Source organism: Ursus americanus, chromosome 17, assembly GCF_024610735.1.
Source record: "Ursus americanus isolate L20-20 chromosome 17, mUrsAme1.1.p, whole genome shotgun sequence".
Lineage (NCBI taxonomy): Eukaryota > Metazoa > Chordata > Mammalia > Carnivora > Ursidae > Ursus > Ursus americanus.
The window spans coordinates 7,938,463-7,963,248 of record NC_142143.1 but is presented as its reverse complement, the minus strand read 5'-3'; the positions used below and the strand labels follow the sequence as shown (position 1 = coordinate 7,963,248).

At 38.4% G+C, this 24,786-nt stretch overlaps 1 protein-coding gene across 3 annotated transcripts in view; it reads right to left on the bottom strand.

Annotated features, from left to right (window-relative positions):
- Window positions 1–204: 204 nt before the first annotated feature.
- Window positions 205–24,786, bottom strand: part of SLC25A17 (solute carrier family 25 member 17) — a 42,341-nt gene continuing 17,759 nt past the window's right edge. For 2 of the 3 annotated variants that reach the window (XM_045779643.2, XM_087868678.1), the window contains 8 exons: window positions 22,650–22,710; window positions 20,150–20,216; window positions 18,581–18,732; window positions 13,256–13,372; window positions 12,014–12,159; window positions 11,830–11,925; window positions 9,691–9,773; window positions 205–7,970 (listed from right to left, as the gene is read on the bottom strand). In XM_045779643.2, the coding sequence (XP_045635599.1) occupies window positions 7,823–7,970; window positions 9,691–9,773; window positions 11,830–11,925; window positions 12,014–12,159; window positions 13,256–13,372; window positions 18,581–18,732; window positions 20,150–20,216; window positions 22,650–22,710 (870 nt within the window). In that variant the 3' untranslated portion in view covers window positions 205–7,822. Of the gene's footprint in view, window positions 7,971–9,690; window positions 9,774–11,829; window positions 11,926–12,013; window positions 12,160–13,255; window positions 13,373–13,481; window positions 13,508–14,165; window positions 14,180–18,572; window positions 18,733–20,149; window positions 20,217–22,649; window positions 22,711–24,786 lie in introns of all 3 variants that reach the window. The other variant, XM_087868679.1, reaches the window with a different exon arrangement.

Sequence of the window (24,786 nt, the reverse complement as noted above, 5' to 3'; positions counted from 1 at the left end):
AAGATGCATATATTAAGGATCTTATCACATTATATATAATAGCAAAAAATTAGAAACAACCTAAAAGTCCGTCAATAGGAGTGTAACTAAATAAGGATACAACCACACAGTACAATTCTATGAAGGAACTAAAATTATGACACAGATATTTGACACTAAATTTGAGATGAAATTTTACAAAATTAGGCAGTTTGATTTTATTAAAAAAAAAAAAAACAACCCTACCTATAATATATCTGTGATTTCATTAAGCAACAACAACAAAAAACCTATCTAGGGGCACCTGGGTGGCTCAGTCAGTTAAGCATCTGACTCTTGATTTAGGCTCGGGTCATGATCTCAGGGTTGTAGGATTTAGCCCCAAGTGGGGTTCTGTGCTCAGCACGGAGTCCGCTTGTCCCTCTCCCTCTCCTCCTCCCCCTGCTCATGTGTGCTCTCAAACAAATAAATAAAATCTTTTAAAAAAAAACTATCTAAACACATTTCTGTGTACATATATATACATATACATATTTAAACAAGACTGAAAATAGATATACTAAAATATTAGCAGTGATTTCTAGACATTGGGGATATAGGTATATATACACATATATATAGAAATATAGCTATATTTTCATTATTTTCTACAGTTTCTGAAATTTTTATGATGACTATGTATTATTTTTATAAGAAAAAACAAAAGAAAAAAGAAAAAAATTAAACCAAAATAGAAAATACGGTTATCTCAAAGCGAGTGAAAGATTGCTAGATAGAATATCAGGAGGTTTGAATTCCTGTTTCTGACTTCCAATCCTTTGCTATGTGACCTAAGCCAGATCTGTGTCTCAATTTCCCCATCTATACAGTAAAGAGGTAATTTAAACAAATCTCACAATAGAGAATAAAATGAGAATGAATGCGTTAGGAAAAACATCTGTAAATGTCACACCTAGTTGCAAATTAAAAAACAGAAGACTTCCTCAATTTTTAAATTCTCCTTAGGTCTTCACTGCTTTTAAATATATATACACACACACATATATATACATACATACACACACACACATATATTTAAATTTATTTTTTTAGTAATCTCTACATGCAACATGGGACTAGAACTCATGACCCCAAGATCAAGAGTCACATGCTCCACAAACTGAGCCAGCCAGGTACCTCTGCTTTTAAAGTTTTTAACACACTAACAAATGCATGAGAAAGCATTCAGGCTCCAAACTGTTTTTCAAGTAAACGTTTCCATGTTGATCAAGATAAAGAGTACGTCTATACGGTAACAGCAGTTCACAGTAAGCCTGAACTGCTCTTGCTGGCCTATCTTCACAGAGGTGGAACTAAATGATTCGTGTTATGTCTAATTTTCAAAGGACGTGTAAAATGACATTTTAAATTCATAGAGTATAGGAATGTATCTTCCTTCTTTAGATCCAAATGCAACTGTAGTCAAAACTGTCAAAAACTGGGGGTCATGAACACCTCTTCTCCCTGTTGCAGGCTCTCGGTGACCTGAGGACGCTCTACCCCTCCCCAATTCCAGCATGTGCTTAACTCCAAGATCTCGGTTGAGAAGTGTCTGGATCTAATTCAATGTACAAGGTACAAAGCATCATCGTGATTCTACTTTGCAAATGCTATTTATTTCCTCTGTCAAGAAGGTCCTTTACTCGCTTCGATGCTGCTAATTCATAGGTTGCCTTCTGATCACATAGATGAAGACAGAGTCAGCCCCAGCCTCTCCACACACCCGAAGCAACTCCTGAACACTTACATTTCTCATCGGAGCTCATCAGTGGTAAAATTCCAAGTTGTTTTTTGTCTGTCTCCCATACTGCACAATGAGCTATATGAAGGCAGAGACTGGATAATCCCAGCAACTGGCATAGTGCTTGGATATGATAGGTAGTATTTCTTGAATAAATGGATAAATTGTTATTCCTAGAATAGGAATCTGCAATTTAATAAAGGCCCTCCATAGGGAATCACCTACTTGGCTGGCCATCTACTCTGTCAATGGGTTCTATAGAAACTAAAGCAAAACAAGAATGAAGTGCACATGAAAGAATCTGGTGATACCACAAGGTAGATAATTTTGATGACTCCAATTAAAGCAAAGAAATAACGAAGGCTAAAGGAGTCAACTGACTAGCAAAATAAAGTATACTTCAAAAAAGTGTGAACTAATTAAGGAAAAGATATCTGAAAAACTGAAAATCAACAACCAAGAAAACACTAGAGTGCAAGAATTCTAAAAACATGTACGCTCTTTATTTTTATTTTTTAAGTAAACTCTACACCCAATGTGGGGCTCAAACTCATGACCCCGAGATCAAGAGTCTCATACTCTACAGACTGAGCCAGTCAGGCGCCCCTAAACACATGTAAACTTTTAAATTAACAGATCAATTTGATTAGAGAAAGGTCAGCACTGTCTTTAGCCAAAAACTCTCATGCAACAACTGAGTGCCTACCACGAGTGAGACACTCTGCTACTTGAAAGATCATTTCCTGTCCTGAAAGGACTCCTATCTAGGGGAAGACAGAGATACAGACGGACTACTGCAATTCAAAATCCAATGTCGTGGGTGCAGTAATAAGACATATGCACAAATGATAGGAGTACAAACATCTTTGGGGGTGGGGGAGAAGGTGGGAAGGAGTTCCAGAAAGTTCCAGGAAGGCTTCCAGGGAGAGCTGAGGCCTGATCTGGGCAGGAATTCACCAGGAATAGTAGGGAAAGATTCCTGACACACCGCAAAGCATAAACAAAGATACTGAGGCAAGAAATAGCATAGATTCAAGGAACCACCCTTGGACACAGAGGTCACAGGCTTCCCTTGAGTCATATTGGGGTACAGACAGTTCATTACAGAAAGAATTACACATCTTCACTTATATGCCCCTCTAGGTTGTAAAAGAGAACCACACACTGGCTTAGAAGCCTTACTTTTTAAGGACATCTGAGGAATGTGGTGTGGCAGTGTATAAAGTTCTGGAGTCAGCTTAAATTTTAAATCCTGAACCCCATTCACTAGGTATGTGACCTAGGTAAGTTACTCTTTAAGCCTTAACTAATTTACCTGTGAACAGGAATGAGCCTCATCTATTTATAGAGTTATTACAAGGTTATCAAGATGTACGTAAATCCATTGTGCCTGGCATTTTGTAGGCACTGAATGCATCGAAGTTCCGTTACCCATTCTCATAATTAATTCCAAACCAGGTTTTCTTTCCCTTTATACCTCATCACTGACTGGACCTCATTTGCTGGGCTCTACAGTTTGCTGCCCAGTCTGTGTGCCTGTCACCCAATTTTGGGCATGTCTTCTCTGAGGGCTGTGCTAGCCCTCCTACTTCCATTTCCATCTTCTAATTTCCTTTTCATTTTCTTTTTTTTTTTTTTAAGATTTTATTTATTTATTTGAGAGAGAGACAGAGACCATGAGAGGGGGGAAGAGCAGAGGGAGGAGACTCCCTGCTGTGCAGGGAGCCCGACGTGGGACTTGATCCCAGGACTCCTGGATCATGACCTAAGCCAAAGGCAGACGCTTAACCGACTGAACCACCCAGGTGCCCCTTACTTTCTGTCTTTAAATAGTAACTTTCTTTCTTTCCTTCTTTTGCCCAGTCCGTGGAAAATGTTTTTTCTTGTCCATTATGTCCCACTGAACATACTCTTCAGGGGCTACCAGTATGCCCCACAAACAGCAGCACTAGCCCAAGGCCCTTTCACTCCTATGGTGGTAAAAACCTTGCAAGTCACAGTTATATTTACTGCATATGTAAATATTCTATAATTGAGCCTTTGTATATATGTGGTATCCTGCTGACATTTAACATTGCCAGGTAAGTAATTCACCGCCCAGAGGGAGGGCTCTCCTTAGACGTGTGGCATTGGGCTCCACAAAGGCACTCTTCTCTAGCTTTTCCAGAGAGCCAAGATGAGACACTAATTCAGCCAGTGACTTTCTGCTGTTTAGCCAGTTTGTATTTTACTGATTAACTGATGAATATTTGGGGGGCTTAATTTGAATATTGAACAAAACATGAAATTACTGGTTTTGACTTCTCTTTTGAGGAGATATACCGATAAGGCTCCCAGAAAAGAAATGGTCACAATTCAGGGCGCCTGGGTGGCTCAGTCGGTTGGGCGGCTGCCTTTGGCTCAGGTCATGATCCCAGGGTCCTGGGATTGAGCCACACATTGGGCTCCCTGCTCAGTGAGCCTGCTTTCTCCCTCTCCCTCTGTCTCCCAGCTTGTGCTCTCGCTCTTATTCTCTATCTCAAAATAAATAAATAAATAAAATCTTAAAAAAAAAAAAAAAAGAAATGGTCACAATTCAAACAAATGGAAAGAGGAAAGGTTGCCCCAAAGTAAAACTAGCTGATTTTCTTGATTCAAACAGCATTTATCTGATGGCTGTTTTGGTGACAGATGTTAACTAGACTTACTGCGGTGGTCGTTTTGCAATATACACATACGTTGAATCATTATGTTGTATACCCAAAACTGATATAATGTTATATATATCTCAATATAAAAAATAGCATTAAGCACATATATATTTCATGTACTGTGCCAGACGCACATATATATCTCTCCATCTGTCCAATAGAAAGGATTACCTTGCAAGGCTGTTCTGAGGATTAAAGATATATCATCTCTATATAGATATCTGTACATATATTACAGCCTTGTGAGGTAATCATTTTAATCAGACAGATGAAGACACAGATTCAGAAAGGTGAGCAAGAATCTTATCTGTGGCCAGGATGCTATTAAGCAATAGAATGAAAATCTGAACCCAGGTCTGGCTCAAAACCCAGAATGCTTTCCATTCACTGGTGTGATCTAGTCAAACAGCCAGACCCCTCAGCAGTAATAACCATATTATGACAAAAGTTGTTGCTAACATTTATCGAGCTCTTCTCATGTGGAAAGCACTATGTTAAGTAATTTATGTATATGATCTCTTTAATCTGCACAATCACAGGTAGGTTTACCAAGACCTCCATTTCACAGCTGAGGAAAGTTTTATACAAGTTCGGTAATCACTCTCTTCTCACAGCTGGTAAAGAGTGGGGCCAGAGTTGAACCTAGGTCTAATTCCAGAACCCATTCTATCCATCCTTACACTTGACTGCAGGAAACTCAACTCTTGTCCTGGTACCAACCAGGCAAGTCATTTGATAGTTCCGTCTCAATCTCCTTGTTTCTTAAATGAGACATTGTTCCTTGTCCTTCACAGAGACATGGGTTATAAGACGAGAAAGTGCTAAAGCTTTAAGAGAAACTGCTACATAAATCTAGGCACGGTCACAAGTTGCACTCAGATTTTCCCTCTCTGGCGATCGTAAAGGGATTTAGTTGACATCATTAGCTCTTAAACATCCTCTCAAGTGGATAGTGAGTATTATCTTCACTCATCAGAAAGCTGAAGCATAAGGAGATGACGTAATGTGCTAGTCAGTCGGCGGTCGAGCTGGGAATAAAATCCCAGATTCTAGCTCCCACTGCTTATGTTCTTACTGTCAATCCTACTTCTGCATTTCAAACTTAATTGTAAAATAAACGAGGGTAGAAATATCAGTGTCCACTTCAAAACACATATTAAATACTTACAGAAATTAAATTTTCTACTGCGGTGACACTAATATAACCCCAAAGGCTCTTATCCTCATATTCTAGAGAAACTGTGTGAAGAATCAAAAACAAAAATTTCCATTTCTGCAGTACACACTTCAGCTCCTTAGTTTTCTCAAATAACTTATTATTAATCAAAGGTTTTACAAAACTGGGTGAGTCATTACCGAGCTTCAACTAGTGAGTCTGTAAGCTTCCGTAGGGAGCATAAAACCTCGGTATTAAATTGTTTGCTCATAAAATCAGAAAAAAGAAGCATCAAATAGATTTTCACATCATAAACATCTCATTTAACTATAATTTGACTTGGAAATTATTCTAACATACCAACCTGAGCGTAAAGTTCAATTTCCAAAGTGAACTGCATAACTAAAACAACAAAAGCACACACAGCACACCTTTATGATCATTGTCCTGTATAAAAATCAAAGTAAGTTTTGTGCTTCCCACCCAAGCCGTGCCACAGACACACACAAACCTTAAAGTAAAATAAAAAGTAGTAATGGGGCCAATTCTCCATCTTTAATAGGGGATGAGTGTTCAGTCTAGTTCGCAGATTATTAGTCCCTCCTAATTCTTGCTTTCTAGAACAACACAACCATCTTCCAATTACCAGCAGCCTGATAATCACCTCTTTTGAAATTACCACAGGGACCAGAAAGGAAATAAGAGAAAGAAATTTCCACTCTCAAACTAAACACTGGAGTTCATAGACACTTCATTGTTCCTCTCTCTCACTCCAACTGATTTAGACTTATAAATGAAAAACCTGTCATTTTGTTATAGGGACAAAAACTAAGTCACAGGAACCCAAAGAGCTATTCTCAAATGACCAGAGTTTGCTTTTTGGGCGGCCCAAGAGGCCTAAATTCACCCCTAGCTGCATAATAAGAGTCCAACCACCTTCACATGTGCTATAAAGTGAAAGTAAAGGATGATGTGGGACACTCAGTTTTCTCAGGGATTGTTTATTTAATCCATTAGTCCAACTTTCCTTTGAGAAAAATCTTTGTCTTGGTTTCTGTCATTGAAACCAATCATAGCTTCTTAGAGTCAGGGGCTCTAAGGTCTCTCAGACTTTACTTTGAGTATGAATCACCCGGGGATCTTGTTAAACTGCAGACTATGATTCAGAAGGTCTGGGACCGCGTGCCCAACGAGCTCCCAGGTGATGTCAGTGCTGCTGCTTGATGCATACACTTTAAGTAGGAGGACTATAAGAAATGTTTCCGAGTAGAAATTACCTCTATCAGATGTTTATTCTTGAAAGAGATAGCCTCCGCCAGGACTTTGTAAAGGAGAGAATATTCCAGCGCTGAAATAAGATACCTGCTCCTCCTCCCTGTTCTACGATTTTTACGAGCTGGTTGTAAACCCAACATGGTACCCGAATAAAGGGCAACTTTTTAAAATGTCTTTTGTGTCAACAGTTTATTGGGGCTTGACTTGATAGGGCTTATATGGATGAACATAAAACTTCAACCCTTTTGTAATGAAAAGGCTGATTCAAAATAAATATTTTTAATTATGTCAAATACTAATGAATAAGTGATGTTCACAAATAGTTTATAAGAGAATCATTTGGGATTAATCATTTTAATTTCTCCCACAAAATAAATAGCTCATGTACTAAAGAAGACATCTTTCCTTAAGCAGGAAGAAAAAAGCTCGACAAAAATAAAGTCATGCCTGCGGCACAATCATAATATTTTTAGTGAGGAAAATACCAAGATTAAAACATACAAAAGTATATGAGGAGAATTATATGCTATTAAATGTGTCCCTAGAATCTGGGGGGAGGGTTCAGAGGAAAAGAACAGCTGGTAAATTTAAGAAAGATTTTAACTGGAAAAGATTACACATGAGAGCAATAGTCCATTCCCCTTAAGAAAAACAATAAACGCCCACAAACTTTCATTTTCAGGTTTTCAATAATTTTTTTTTTTGTATGACCATTAGATTAACCTCCCCCACAAAACTCAACCAACAGTCATAAAAATTAAGTTGTAGACAGGTCCAACTGGCCATATTCCATGTTTACCCTTAGACGCTTTTCCAGCCAGTGAGGGTAAAACTCATGGTGCACACAGCAAGAGTAAAAAGAGAATCACTTCCCTTCGCACAGAAGGCACCCCCCATCTTGAGCATCTTTCTGCACTTTTGGAGTGTGGAGTGTGAGGTGTCTCAGTGCTTGTGGGCACTCTTCAGCCCCATAACTGTGAAGGTAGCAGCCGTCAGTTTCTCATAAACCAGGAACATGAGAGCAGCAGTGAGGACTGTCTGCAGCAGTTTGGCTTCAAGGCCTTTGTAGAGTCCCATAATTCCAAAACGCCTAAAAGGAAAGAGGTTTGAAAAAAAATAAAAGGTTTTCTTCATAAAAGTCAACTCCTGCATCAAAGAAGCAGGTTATAGTAGCCACCGCTTATCCCTGGGGGATGATGTTCCAAGACCCTCAGTGGACATCTGAAACTTCTTCGGTACTGAACCACCTATTTTTTTCCTATACATACACACCTATCATAAAGTCTAACTTATAAAACAGGCACAGTAAGAGATTAACAACAATAGCTAATAACAAAACGGAACAACAATATACTGTAATAAAAGTTATGGGAATGTGGTCTCTCCCTCTCTGTCAGTATCTAGGTATTGAGATGCAGTGAGGTGAATGATGCAGATATTGTGACTTGGTGTTAGGTCCTACTGACCTACTGACAATAAGTCAGAAGGAGGATCATGGGCTTCCAGACTGAGGTTGACTGTGGATCCCTGAAACCATGGGAAGGGACACTGCGGGTGAGGGGGGGAATACTGTATTTGTATTTTCTAAATTTTATATAAGTGGAATCATATGGTGTGAATTCTTTTTTGTCTGACTTCTTTCACTTGGCAAAATTATTTTGAAATCCAACCATGTTGTTGTATGTGTTAGTAACTCCTTTCTTATGAGCAGTGTTCCACTATGTAGATAGATAGTAACTAATGTGTCTACTCACCCAACGATGGGACATTTGTGTTGTTTCTGGTTTTTGACTCTTACAAATAAAACTGCTATTAATAACTGTGTACAAATTTTTGCACAGACATATTTCATTTCTCTTGGGTATACAACTTGAGAGGAAAGGCTAGGTCCTATGGTAGTTGTATGTTTAACTTTTGAAGAAAATACCAAACTTTCCAAAATGGTCAGACCATTTTATTTTCCCACCAGCAGCACAGGAAGGTTCTGGTTGCTCCACATTCTTGCTAATACTTGGTATGGTGAGCATTTAGTTTTAACTTTATACCAATTCTTTTTTTTTTTTATATATACCAATTCTTTATCTTTGATTTTTTTTAATCCCAAGCATATTCTGTTTTTGTAATAAATCTATTTACTTTCAAAATATCTTAAAACTAGGAACAGTAATAAAGTTATAGCAGCTTTTGCTTCAAAGGAGGCCCCTGACTTAAATTTGACACCTCTGAGATTCTCTAAATGGAATGATACAGGGAAATGATGAAAGTACCTGCCCTCATAGGGCCATAGTCAGGATTAAATGAGATTACCTGTTCGAAGTACGGAGCTCAGTGTCTGCCACAAAGCAAACACTCAGAAATGTTAGCTACTCGTACCATCATCAGCACTGCTGTCATCATTACAATAATTACTGTTACTCTTCCTACGCCCCTCTCCCTTTCTCACTATGACTACTGCTCTATATCTGTTTATGTCAATCTATGAGAGAGGTCACAGGATATGCCAGTGACAGCAGCACTACCAAGGCAGAACAGTCTCTACATTAGATGATAGGAGGCTTCCTTCTCTAAAGGAGTTCCGTATATTTCTAAGTTACAAAGAATAAAGACCTGAAGTTTTTCCATAACTTCCCCAAATGCTGCCATATTGCACTAAGCCCCTAAAATGAGAAATGTCTGAACACAGCATGCAAGGAGAGGTTTCTAGGCTGCCACTGCCAAGGGAGTAGTGCAAGTTAAGTAGATCCAGCCATTCCCTGGCAGAGATGGCTGCTGAAAGACAGGACAGAATGTGAAACATCTACAAAGCTCACTTTACTCGTTGGTGAAGAAGATAGAGAACATTCCGAAGACTCCCCAGTGTTCTGTTTTCTGGGTTTAGTCTGTGACGTCCAAACTGGGAAAGAAGAAAAACAGATCAATTTCTACCTGCGGAGGAAATTATGTTGGAGTAATGTCTTACAGTATACAGTAATAAAAATATCCGAGTATGTAGATTGCATGAATCTTCTCTTTTTTCAGTGAAGTAAGTGAAAATAAGAAATATTTTTCGAGGCACCTGGGTGGCTCAGTCAGTTGGGTGTTCGACTCTTGGTTTTGGCTCAGGTCATGGGATCGAGCTCCACGTCAGGCTCTGTGCTCAGCACAGAGTCTGCTTCAGATTCTCTCTCCTTGTCCCTCCCCCTCTGCCGTTCCCTCTGCTCTCTCTCTCAAATAAATTAAATAAATACATACATAAGAAATATTTTTCAATGCAGCGAGCATGAGAATTTTTACTTTAGAGAATTATGGGGGAAATACTACCCCAAAAGAAAACAAACATGCCCACAATTAAGATTTAGATACTGATGGTATGGCTTACCCTCCAGTCCTTTAGAAAGTTGTGATAAACACTAATCAATTAGAAACACTGCAGTCTAAGCTCTTCACATTATATATTTACATTATAAAAGTATCAAAAAACATTTATTTAGATGCTACTAAATTCCCTTATATTAAGGACCAATGTAAAAATAGCACATCAGTAGAAAGACTTTTTTTTTTTTTTTAAAGATTTTATTTATTTATTTAACAGAGATAGAGACAGCCAGCGAGAGAGGGAACACAAGCAGGGGGAGTGGGAGAGGAAGAAGCAGGCTCATAGTGGAGGAGCCTGATGTGGGGCTCGAACCCAGAACGCTGGGATCACGCCCTGAGCCAAAGGCAGACGCTTAACCGCTGTGCCACCCAGGCGCCCCCAGTAGAAAGACTTTTAACAAAAGGTAATAAATATTTTGAACTGAAATATTTTCACCATCACCACCATTTTATCTATCAATAAATACTTTGAATTTTTTTCTCCAAAATAGATCATGAATCTGTCCATGTCTTATCTCTCCTCTCCATGGCTACCACCTTAGTGTAGGCCACAATCACCTCTCACCTGTACCATGGAAATGGCCTCCTACCTGATTGCCCTCCCACCCTTATCTCTTAGCCCTAAAACCAATTCACCACACAATAGCTACGGGAATCTTCTCGAATTGTAAATCAGATCACATTGCTTCCTAGTTTAAAGCGTTTCAAAGGCTTCCCACTCAGGTTGAGAATAAAATCTACAGTCTTCACCTATAGCCTTCACTGCTACTTTTCCAATCTCATCCTGAGCCACTCTCTAGCCAGAGTGGCCTCTGATCAGTTCTCAGTTATCACCAAGCTCTTAGCACATCATGTTCCCTCTACCTAGAATGTTCTTTGACGGTTGGGTCCTTATCTTCCTTTAAGTCTTGATTTTATATACGCCTCCTCGGAGAAGCCCAATCCTTAATCACCCTGTCTAAGAAGATCCACACCATGGCCCTCTCTACCAAATCACAGAACACAGCTCACCTCCTTAATAGCTCTTTTCTCAACTTACAATTACCTCTTTATTTTATTTACCTGTTCATTCTTTCCTCTGTTACCTCCATGAAGACAGGGATTATGATTTTTACTCACCATGTGTACCCAGCTCCTCACAGAGTGGGTGCTTAACAAATATTTTGATGAATAAATAACTGAATGAAAAAAAAAAAAAACCCGGAAATTTAAAAGTACTTCAGAACAACTAAATCAATTTCTCCTGAACGAACTAAACAAATCAACTTCTGGATTTTGTATGGTTAACCTAAGCAAGTCAACTTAAATGAGAAGGAAACAAGCTTACACATTCCTGAAGTCATTAAAGGACATCCTTCCACATTTGGGTTTTCTGAGACACTATGTTGCCTAAGAAATCACAAATGTAAACTTTGTTCCAAACCAAATAGGAAACCAACTGACAGCCAGCCTGGTAAGCAATTATCAAACAAATGGAAAAATAGTATAGCCTACCAACTGACTACATTATTGCTTTATTAACATTGCCTTAAACAGAGAAACCATGTACTTTAGAATGTTGTGTGACCAGATGCAGGAAGAACCCCATCACTCACCCTCAGAATTGACTGTATTGTCTGCATGGGATAGGTGACGGTGGTCGCAATCGCTTTGGATATTGCACCAATGATGAACACATCCAAAGAAGAAAGCTGGAAAGCAAAGAAAGACCAAACCACATCAACCCAAATAAGAGACTGTCAGAGATTATTATTTGCTGCTTTCAAAATCAGGGATTACCTTCACTCGTTTCTTTAGAAGTTGCCGTTTTAAACCTTCATAGAACATGAACTGGATGGCAGGATTGAAGACCAACAGCAACGAAGGAAATGTGCCATTCCATAAAGCCAAGATTCCTTCATCTCGAATGATCTGGTGAAAAGCATCTAAGCAAGAAATCGAGGACTTTTGATTACAATCCCCTAACTGGAGAACACAATGTGAATTTTGTTCAAATGTACCCAGAACACAAATCATACTGGTTCTATTCAAATCTCCTTCTTGCAGGGCACCTGGGTGGCACAGCAGTTAAGCATCTGCCTTTGCCTCAGGGCGTGATCCCGGCGTTATGGGATCAAGCCCCACATCAGGCTCCTCCGCTATGAGCCTGCTTCTTCCTCTCCCACTCCCCCTGCTTGTGTTCCCTCTCTCGCTGGCTGTCTCTATCTCTGTCAAATAAATAAATAAAATCTTTAAAAAAAAAAAATCTCCTTCTTGCAATGACGGTTTGGGGCAAGTTCATCAGTTAACTACTTTTTGATAATCATCAGACCCTGACAGTCACATTTTTGAAAGACCAACTTAAATCACAGGCAACTCTTCCTGACAATCTGGCATTAGAACATCAGGTTTTCCTAAGTAACCACCACCACCACGACTGAGAACTCTGTCTTACAGAGAATTGTGAACTTATAGCCCATGTGTTTCACAGCAAAGTCCAGGACAACAACAGATAGTACCCAGGGACCCATTATTTAGGATGTGACTTATAAGAAAACCACTATTCTTATTACAAAGATGGACACATGGGAAAGGAGTACCAGGTAACGTAGTATTATTAAGCTCAAAGTCATCATATTAATGATAACCTTATCCAAAGACAACAATAAAAGAAACAGTGTAGATTATTCTTTAGAAAGACTGACCTCCTCCCACCAACACTCCACGGGAACCGCATACTTCTCTACCTCCCAACATTGGGTTTGGTCAAGAGGATGTCAGCAAATGAGATGCGAACAGGGGCTTTTACAAGACGTGTCCTCTTGTGCTTTTGCCATCACCAAGAGAAGAATATGTGTAGCCTGATCCCAGCCTAGATGAGTCAAATCCTTGTCAATCCACAGACACGTGAGCTAAACAAATGTCTACCGTTAGATGTGGAGATTTGAGGCTGCCTGATATGCAGCATTATCATGGCAATAAATTCCAGACACAGAGAGAAAATAAGCTCCTTAAATAGGAACTCACCCAATAAACACTTACCAATAATACCTTTGTAGTTGGTTGGTACAATGTCTTCATTCCTAAATTTTGCCCCTTGCAGCTTCAGTCTGGTGTTTACCACCCAGAGTGGAGTTGTTAGCAACACATTCACCACTCCTTTAAAAAGAAAGAGGAGACAAAGGGAAAGCAAAATGTAACCTTGCAAGCTTTGCTGTCTTATGTTAAAGCTATGTACCAATGTTTCATTTATACTTCTGCCACTGACCTACTGGGAGACCTGAGGTAAGGTGTCTCTCTGTGACAGGGTACAACACAAGCCACCACTGTTAGAAGCAATTAAGAAGCCTTGCTGATAGCAAAATGGCTGCCAGCAGTACCTTTCCACATTTGTATAACAGGAAATGATCTATTTGTCAATTGATATAGCATCCAAAGTAGCCATTCTGATCTAGTTCTAAGTACATTTTTAAAATAACAGTTTTAATAAGGTTTACTGATCACATGCTAAGTCCACGACAATATCCAATGAAACACAATCTGCAACTCTCACGTAAGGAGCTGACATGGTTGTAAGTGAGTATGGATTTGGTGCAATGGGTGACAGATGGAAGAAAGTGGTGACATTTGAAAGAGCTTCACCAGGGACTAGAGGATCAAGAGTTCCTCATCGCTTAGGGAATTAGGATAGGCAGGCAGCAAGCAGTAGTTATGAACCATCACAAAACACCTGAAACAGCTTCGCAAGCATCACGATCCTTACAAGCTTAAGGATGGGGATGTTGGCCCCCCAATGTTGCCTCAGAGTGGAACAATACAATGAGCCAGGTGCTTCTTTTTTGAAAACACATGATCCCAAGTTAACACCATCTTGAGATATTAAAATATTCCTCATCAGTCCTGGAATGATTAAAAAAAAAACACCAGATAGAGTTGTAATAAAGTGCCTGACACACAGTATACATGCTATAAGTATTTTTTAAATATTGAACAAATGAACCAATGAAAAAACTCAGCAAACAACCACACATCAAGCTATCTAGCTCTAGCCAGGCTCTGAGTAACCAAGAGGCATAATCCTAAGGAAGAGAAATCTTTTACTAAACGTCATTTAAATACAACAGGAGAAAGAATGTTTTGATTTAAGGAATCTCAAAACGCATCATTCGGAAAACACAAATCCAACCAAAGACAAGCTCGATGAAACAGCCAAGAGATTAAAATCCTATTTTTTCATCTGTTGTATATAGTTGCTAAAGTAAGATAATTTGTTACCTCTTTCTTAGAACACTTTTCTCAAAATAAAAAACATTATCAAAAAATTTTATGAGCTGTATTTATTATATTTTTCAAGAGTCACATAACACACCAAGGAGTCATCTTTAGTTATGACTCACTATATTCATGCATTGTCATTTAAGGCATTGATCATAATCTGGAAAAGCCTTACCTAGAGATTCTTGCTAGTCTCATTTTTAAAAAGTGCCAGTGCTCCAGAGGTCAAGATAGAAGAATATCAATACATGCCCACTCGCCCAGACTTTAAAATGTGTTCCTATTGAATGTAATGCACACATCACTTGACAGAAAAATCAACACCAAGAAAAATCAGACAGAAAGTACTACTGAGCAGTCTATTGCATTTTTTTTTTTCAGATGAGGACAGGAGAGCTCAGAAACAGAGATCACAGGCTTCTGTAGATAACGTAGACAGGCAAAGTGTACACACCTTTCCAAACAAATAAAACGTGTTGTCTATTAAACAAACTCTTTAGAAATCAAAATTCCTTTCATGCTCTATTCAAGAGGTAAGTACCCACAAAACACTTCAGAGGCAATGCAGCCTAGATTTAAGATTTAACCATCATTTAAAATTCTGCTTTCATATATATCTCTGTTTCAAACTGAAAGAGTGAGAGGATTCTAAGGACAATCTCAAGTACAAAACTGTACTATATCATTTAAAGAAGAGAATATAAAATCCTTGGGAAAACATTTGTATTCTGAAGCTTTTTATCTGAAAAGTTCAAGTACTTTGTTCATCCTCTAAGCCAAATAGATGGAGAGGTATTTTTTAACCACTATAATTTTATGAGTTCTGGGAACAGACACTCAAAATATTTGGGGATCCAAAACTTTACTGAAAACTTGGAACCTATATAATGAAGCAAAGGACATCATTTCACGGAAGAAAAACAAGCCACAGTCATGATGAGGGATTCCAACTTTACTAACATATGATGGATATGGCTGAAGGATAAAGAAAGTTGTCTGCTTATTTATAAGCCCATGTAGAAAGTTTTTTCAATTCTAAGCTGTGGCTGTTACTTCACCTCTAAGATGGGAAAACTAATACTTTACCTACTTAATGACAAGAAATTGTTTTTCTTTCAATTCGAATGATCCCATTTTCATAAAAAATCACTTATAAGAAAACAGAATCAAAATTAAGAGATGAACAGTAATTGAACACGTGCACGGAAATTATTCACTGATTCAAGGAATAATTGGGACACAGCTGTTTACTTCTGAAATCTTGAAAACAAAATAGTTTTATTAGCAGTGAGACTATTAAGGAGAGAAAACAAAAAAGAAGTATGCTAATCGTGTATGCACTTCCGGGAAATAAGTGCAATGACCACTGATACAAGAAAAAGGCAGATCGAGGTCATAAACTAACCACTTGGCTCCCTATAAAGGAATGCAACTTGATACACAACAGGAACAAACATGCCTTACCAGATTTAAGACTGGAGGTCAAGAAAGGAATATGAACTGTCAACAATAACACCACTGGCATTCAAAAACAGTTACTGGTAAAAATCCCAATTTCATAAAAATGTCAAGTATCTTCTTCATTTAAATTTTCTGTGAGATTCTGTTTCCAAATCCCTCCCTAAGGTATTAAGCTATATGAGCTTTTTTCCTATGAAAATACAATAAGTAATAAATTTCTAAGTCTCAAGCAGAACTTGAATAACAATTATACTGTTCCTAGTTCTCCTTGGAGAAAATGAAACTCATTTCTACGTGATTTTAACATATGACAAGGCTCACAGCAGGAAAAGAAAAAGTGGTTCTAATTCTAAGAATGCACAGGTATTAAGATATGAAAACATGTTATGAGGAGAAATTTAAAACTCACAAAAGTAATTTCCAAAGAATTTCTTACTTTCAGAAAAAAGAGAGAATCTATAATCAGAGAATCTCAGATTCTCAATCTCAGATTCTCAAATAAAATACATTTTGCCAAGGGTCTCTCAACTGTGATATAACTGACATTTTGACTGTGGGCCGGATAATCCTTCCTTTGGGGCAGCAGGTGGGGTATCAGACAGACACAGTAGCTAGATCAGAAAGACAACAGTAGCTGTAGAATGATGCAGTCATTAAATGGCTTGGCATATTCAAGGAATCACAGTATTCCAAGAGAGGATGGGAACAGTAGAGATCAAGCTAGAGGTAAGCAGTATCACAGCAGATCTTGTACGTTGGGCTCTTATCCTGTATATGGTGGGGGCCTTTTATGCTATGGGTACCATGACTTTATCCTATATGCAATTGGGAGACATCAAAGGGTTTGAAGCTGGGAATAACATTATTAGATTTGGCTTTCAGAACAGCAGTTCCTCACCATCTCTCCGAGAAGACCTATAACAGATGAGGCTCACAACTGACACAGACCCATTGCACCTTTCTTTCACATACTCAAGAAAACACTAAAAATATAAGTGAATGAGAATGCTACATCTTTTCTCAAACCTGCTTATGTCAGTTGAATCTGACAATAACAATGGTAGGCAAAACTTTATAGGTATGGGGTATGTACAAGAAAAGACACAAAATTCCCATCAGTGAACCAATATGCCTTGGCCATGTATTTAAAAAAAAAAGTATATATTTATACATCTTAAATTAAAATAAAATACAAGGTAAGTAGGCTATTTATGATACTCCCAATGTCAACTGACTTTTAAAAACTAACTGTCCTGGGGCGCCTGGGTGGCACAGCGGTTAAGCGTCTGCCTTCGGCTCAGGGCGTGATCCCGGCGTTATGGGATCGAGCCCCACATCAGGCTCCTCCGCTATGAGCCTGCTTCTTCCTCTCCCACTCCCCCTGCTTGTGTTCCCTCTCTCGCTGGCTGTCTCTCTCTCTGTCAAATAAATAAATAAAATCTTCAAAAAAAAATTTTTTTTTGAGCAACAAAGAACATAACAGAGTAAAAGGCAACATATTTGCAAATCATACATCTCTTAAGGGGCTAATATCCAGAACATATAAAAAATACCTATGGCTCAACAACAAAATATCAAATAACTCAATTAAAAAATGGGCAAAGGACTTGAACAGACGCTTCTCCAAAGATGATATACAATCGGCCAATACCATATGAAAAGATGCTCAACGTCACTACTCATCAGAGAAATGCAAATCAAACCACAATGAAATATCACCTCACACCATCGTTGGGATGGCTATTATCAAAGCAAACACCCAGAAAGTAACAAGAACTGATAAGGATGTGGAGAATTAAAAACCCCTGCTGGTGGGATTATAAAATGGCATAACTGCTGTGGAAAATAGTACGGTGGCTCCTCACGAAATAAAAAACAAACAAACAACAAACAAACAAACAAAACAACACAAAAAAACCCCTAACATATGATCCTGCAATCTCACTTCTAGGAATATAGCCAAACGAACTGAAAGCAGGGACTTGAAGAGCTATATTTGCATAACTCAAGTTCATAATAGCAACTATTCCCAGTATCCAAGAGTTAGAAACAACCTAAATGTCCATCAACAGATGAACAGATAAACAAAATGTGGTATATACATACAAGTAAATATTATTTAGCCTTAAAAAAAAAAAAAGAAACCCTATTACATCCTACAACATAAATGAACCTTGAGGACATCATGCTGAATGAAATGAGCCAGTCACAAAAAGACAAATGCTGTATGATTCCAGTTATATAAGGCATCTAAAGTAGTAGTAGTAGATTTATAGAAACAGAAAGAATGGGGTCAGAGAAGGGAATAAGGGGGAGTTGTTGTCTAACGGTTACAGAGTTTCACATCTGTAAGATGAAAATGTTCCGGAGATCTGTTTCACAATAATGTAAATAAACTTACTATTGAAGTATACACTTAAAAATTGTTTAAATGATAAATTATATGTTGTATGTTTTTACCAAACACACACACACACACACACACACACACACACACACAGAACCAAGTCAGGAAATTAATTATATTCTTTGTAGCATTACTTTGTGCTAAAATAACCTCTTAGAAAATATATGAACCACAAGATAATATATTAAAATATAAAAAAGTTTATACTTAGAAAACTTTGTTACCTGCAACAAATCCAACTACTAGATCTTTTCCAGTAGTAGAACGTTGACCTTTGACCCAGATTGCTTTGAGACTATTAAAAGTGTAAAAATAGACAAAATTGGAGCAGCAGAGACTGGAGATAACTGGAAACCACCCTCGATATGGTGCCAGGCTAGAGGAAAAACACAATAAGCAATGTAAAGATGCTGGACAAAAGCCAGTGGAAATGGGCAAAGTCCTAGGAAGGGCTGATGATCATCGTTCACAGATTCTCAAAGTTCACTCCTACACTATGACATACTCCAAACTGTACATACATCTCACATTCTGAAGGATGTCAAAACCAAGAAATCTTTTCTACAATTAATGATGCCAAAGAAACAATACTTTCAATGACTGATTTTAATGGTTTCCTACCCTTGATTTCCTTTAGTAAATCACTATGTAAAATTAGAGACAATTTCTTCATGGCTGTAAGTTAATATGCATCATTCACATTTTATTACAGGGTAACAACATTTAAAAATGAAGTAAATATAGACATAGTAAGTGTTAAAAAAAAAAAAGAAGAAGAAGTGATAGGGGCATGCTATTAGGGCACAGGAACCAGGCTGAAGGGGCTCCCACCCCAGACAGTTTCAACACGAAAATAATATAGTATAGTAATCCATTGTAAACCACTGAAAAACCAGGAATTTCTGAGTCTAGATTGATACTAAATAAAGTTTCTCTTCATAGGCTCCTGATAGATGCAAGAGAAGAAAAATTATTCAGCGGCTAACCTGAATCTGAGAAATCATAATTAACCAATGAAGGGCAGAAGGACAATATGTGACCCAGATGTGATATCCTAAGGACACAATATCACCTATGCATTATTCTGGTCAAGAACGCATAGCCTCAGTCAAATCATAAAGAAACTTGAGGCAAACTTAAAATGAGAAACATTTTATTTTAAAAAAAGGGGGGGAGGGGAAGTATATTCTTTTAAAATGTCAACATCACGGGGTAAAAGGCTTTGATGTATGGTGTGTAACTTATTCTTAAATAATTGTACAAAAAGTTTGTGTGGCATGTGTGTAATAAAGACAGAAGGGGGAGGGAGACAGAAAGTGGGGAGAGAACATAAGCACAACTGGGAAAATAAATGGGAAAAAAGTATTAATAGGTGGACCTGGGTAAAGGTAAATATCAGTAAAATATACTGATATTCTCTGTACTATTTTTAGTTTTGTAACTTTTTGTGAACTTGAAATTATTTCCAAATAAAAAGTTAAAAAAAAAAGAAGTACATAATCTGAATGCATCTGACAGGAATGAACTAAACAACTTCTTCGGTTCACTGTAAAAAACCAATAAAACATAAAACAAAGCACTGGTTTCATGGAAGACTCTATGACTAAGAATCAAAATGGCCCACTACAAAACTTTAAGGGGATGAAAACAATTATGTACTTACAAATCGGGCAATGAGATTCACAACTACTGCAAGGCTACAAGAATAGAAAGAAAGTGAGTGCCGGGGTGCTAGAGGCCCAGCAATCTAAGGGGCCGCTTTGTCTAACAAAGATGGGCAAGGTGGTACTCACAGGCCTTCTTCCTTAATGATCTCCAGGAGCACCATGTGTGTAGTTTTGGACTTTCTTTTCTCATCAACTGTAATATAAAAGAATATATGTTTAAACTAAATGCTTTGAGAATTATTATCTTCAGCATCAACAAGTTTCACTGAAATGCCATTTACCTCACCGAAGCAATCTCCCTCCCTATTCTTTGAGCTCCATAACTTGCCTCAGCACTCACCAATCCTCCTTGTTCCTGTGTGCTAAATTCTCAACTGTGGATTCCTTGGGTTTCATCTGTTATTCATAAACCGTAAAGCATTTTAACTCAACACCTAATTCCCAAAGCAAAAGATATGACAGGAATCTTACATTTCATAAGGCTTTCTTCTTTTGGGTTTTTTTTTTTTTCAGAGTTACATATCCTCATTTTTATCTTAACATCTTACAAAGTAAAGAGGAAATGAATTACCCATCTCTCTGTTAGCGGAGAGGCCAGGCACAAAAGCTGTGAAGGACACATGTAGTTGACAGCACAGCCAGGATTAAAACTCAAGTTTTCAAAGTTTTAGGCTTGTGCTCTATTTCCTAATCTAAAAAATAAAAAGGATGAGAACGGGGTGCCTGGCTGGCTCACTTGGTAGAACATGTGACTCTTGATCTCAGGGTCGTGAGTTCAAGCCCCACCATGGGCCTAGAACTTACTTAAACTAAAAAAAGGATGAGAACTCTGCTTTTCTTGGCATTCTCACTGAAAATCACAAAACCTCAATTAACTTCACATTTCCTACATTTGGAGGATATTTTGAAAACATAAAAATGTAATTTCCTAAGAATTAAAATTGATACCTATATGGTTTGTGGGATGGTGAATAGGAAACTCCCAGAAGGCAATCTGGCCATAGCTATCAAATTTACAAACAGGTTTACCCTTTGATCCAGCAATCTCACTTCTGGAAATTTGTCCCATAGAACTTAACAGAAACAAAGCAGCATATGAACAAGTCTATTCTACAAAAGAGAAGAGAGGTGCCTGGGTGGCTCCGTCAGTTGGGCATCCAGCTCTTGGGTTCGGCTTGGGTTGTGATCTTGGGGTGGTGGGATCGGGCCCTGCATGGGGCTTCACGCTCAGTGCGGAGTCTGCATGTCCATTTCCCTTTGCTCCTCCCCCTGATGACACTCTCTGTCTCTCTCTCAAATAAATAAAATCTTTAAAGAAAAAAGAGAGAGAAGAAAGCATCCGAGAACCTACAACAGAGGAAGGGGAAACAGGTTGTGGTGCATCTACGCTATGGAACCACTCTATAGCTAGAAGGATCAAGAAGCTTCCAAAGTACCGATTTGGAAGGCATCCAAAAGATGCTGTTAAGTGAAAAATGAAAGGTACAGAACAGTGTGACAAATATGCTTTTTGTGGAAGGATGGGGAAAAACTTCTATATTCTTATTTGCTTGTTATTCCATAATGAAACTCTGCAAGACTATTTAAGAGACTAATAAAGACATTATCTGCAGGGGACAGAAAAGGGGAAAGGGGGCAGATCAGAGTGAGATTTTCCACTGCACTGTGCATCGTTTTATATATTTTGGGTTTTGAGTCATATGAAAAAACTTATCACAAAACTCTAAAATTAATTTATAATAATAGCCATGAAGGGTTTTAACACAGGAATTGGTTTATTCAAAACTAATCTTATTCTTATCTCTTCAAATAAGTTCCGGCACAGGTTTATAATTTCAAGTTGAAAAGTACTGGGGAAAAAACAAGCAGGAATTATAGAGAATTGCCTAGTCCTATAATACAAAAGAGGCAAACTAGGACTACCTGCCCGATTTAGCAGTGACAGTGGGTGTTTGGCTCCACCATGTCTCCTATTCTTTGTTCTCTTTTGAGAAGATCTACCCCCAGCAAAAACTCTCCACACTGTGTCTTAAAAAAACCATATTGTGCGGTCACTTGGCTGGCTCAGTTGGTAGAGCATTCAACCCTTGATCTCGGGGTTGTAAATTCGAGCCCCATGTTGTACATAGAGATTACTTAAAAAAAAAAATTGGGGCACCTGAGTGGCTCAGTTGGTTAAGTGTCTGCCTTGGGCTGGGGTTGTGATCCAGGGTCCTCAGATCGGCCCTGCATGGGGCTCCCTGACCAGTGTGGAGTCTGCTTCTTCCTCTCCCTCTGCCTCTCCCCTCTGCTATGCTTGATCTTTCTCTGTCAAATAAATAAATAAAATCTTTTTTAAAAAGTCATTTTGTTTATTAGAAAGAATCGTAATGATTCAAAATTATTAATGCAATCCCACTCAGGTTCTCTCAGATTAGAGAGCAGCTGAGACTATGACTCATCCATGAATGCTCCTCTATTAATTAGGAAACAGCAGTGATGACCAGTATTTAAAGGCAGCGGAAATGGACAAGGATAGATCGCTAACAAAACAGATATCCTTATGTTAACTCAGAATTTATGAGAAAAATATGTTTGCTTCCTGACACCAAATGAAAAGAATATGATGCCTGCAAAAGATACTCACCTTGAAGTCGGAGTCGAGCTGTATCCAAGGGAAAAAATACTGTCATTGCTGTCACGCTTCCCTGGAAAGTTTGAAAAGCCTTTAGCAATTACAGTTTCACAAAAACAAAAGGCCACAACTTTTAAGTGAATAAAAGTTCATTATTAACAAGGGGTCAAATCAGATTTTCAGTGAGCAGACATATACAATATTGGGATTATTATTGCTCAAGTTCTATAGTTATGTACTTAGAAGTATTTGATTTTCCAGAAGAAATCTTTTTCTCTCTCATAATGAAAAAGAAAATGAAGTAGGTCCCTGGAGAGGACAAAATTAGGGGTTTGCAACCCAGGACACATGTAAAAGATTGCAGATAAGTGGATTTTTAACCTTCTATAGGTCAGTTGCTGCTCCTATGCTCTCTCTGATAACCCCACAAACCAAAATACCCAGTAATCAAACAGATACATACTTCTATTCTCTTTGCTTAACTAATGTTTTTACCACAAAGATGTGTAAAAATCCTATTGTTCTTTAAAATAGTTTTGTTTGCTTGTGTTTTAAGTAAAATAGGGACAATCTTGGCTCAATATTCTATAAATTTATCCAGGGTAATGCAATGACAAAAGTATCAGGGACAGAAGCCAACACCATTCTTTCCATTCATAAAATCCTATGACAGATAGAGGCGCCTGGGTGGCTCAGTCGGTTAAGCATCTGCCTTTGGCTCAGGTCACGATCCCAGGGTCCTGGGATGGAGCCCCGCATTGAGGGGCTGGGGGAGGTCCCTGCTCAGTGGGGACCCTGCTTCTCCCGCTCCCTCTGCCCCCACCTCAAACAAACAAACAAACAAACAAACAAACAAACTCTTTTTTAAAAATCCTATGACAGATAAAAACCACTTGCATCAAGTTTGGGATGAAATCTTTAGGTGGGTTTATGGTTCTCAACCCAGATGGAGGCCCACTGGTGTATATTCTCAGGCATAAGTTCAAGTTTTAGGCTACTGATCTAATAATGGTTACATAAAATATTTTAATCGTGATAACAACTGGGAATTAGGTCAATCTTACAGATAAGAAACATTTGCCAGGTCTCATTATCTATTTAAGTAGGTCAGCCTGCTTGACAAGGGAGAATACTGTATTGTCCTATTAGTATTCTTCAAAACTCAGATTGAATGTTACCACCCCCTGCCCATCGGGGTATATTCCTCTATGTTGTTCGTTCCTCTGTGTTCCCACAGCACTTGCTTATGTCTCTTCTACCAGACTGTAAGAATATTTACTCATCTCTTTGTACGATATAGATTCTTAATGAAATGTTTACTCAAGTTACCCTTTCAGTTATTTCTGCTTTGTTGATGACTCCAACATAAATGTTCTTTTCTAATAAGGACTAGATAATATTTGATGTCTCAAGAAACATTGGACCCACAAAGTCTTACAGTTTACAGATCTATGCTTCCATCATCCTTGCTCACGCTACAGGCAATTTCCAAGAAAAATGGGGACTGAAAAGCTGGAGAATGCTTGTTGGATTATGAAGGCTGTGGCATTTTTTCCCCATCACATGGTACTATATGTCCATGCACGGTATTGCATAAACAGGGCATCTCCAGGCAGAAAAGTCCTGTCTGCAAACTACTTTTTCAAACAACTGGGCCATTTCCATCCCTCTTCCTTGCCAGCTTTAAACATATACCCAAAGTTTCCTAGGTTAGAAAAACCTGCCTATCTACCTTGATATCTTCCAGTGAAGTATAATTGTATGCCAGGATAAAAAGAACAGTCGGTACAAAGAGTTCAATGCTAGTCCTCCTCAAGGACTAGCATAAAATCAGTAAAACTTTTTAAAATTTATTAGTACTGGAAAGACTAGATCAAGATGGTGAACTCAAAACCCAGCATTGCCTCCTCCCCATTCCAATTACAGAAAAAGGTTTATGTGTAAAAGTATTGTGTAGGGGCACCTGGGTGGCTCAGTTGGTTAAGCGCCTGACTCCTGGTTTGGGCTCAGGTAAGACAGGTTTCTCCACACTCAGGGTAGAGTCTCCTTGATTCTTTCCCCTTCTTGCTCCCTCCCCATCCACTCCTCTCCCTCCTCATGTTCTTGTTCTCTCTCTAAAATAAATAAATAAAAATTTAAGGGTGAAATG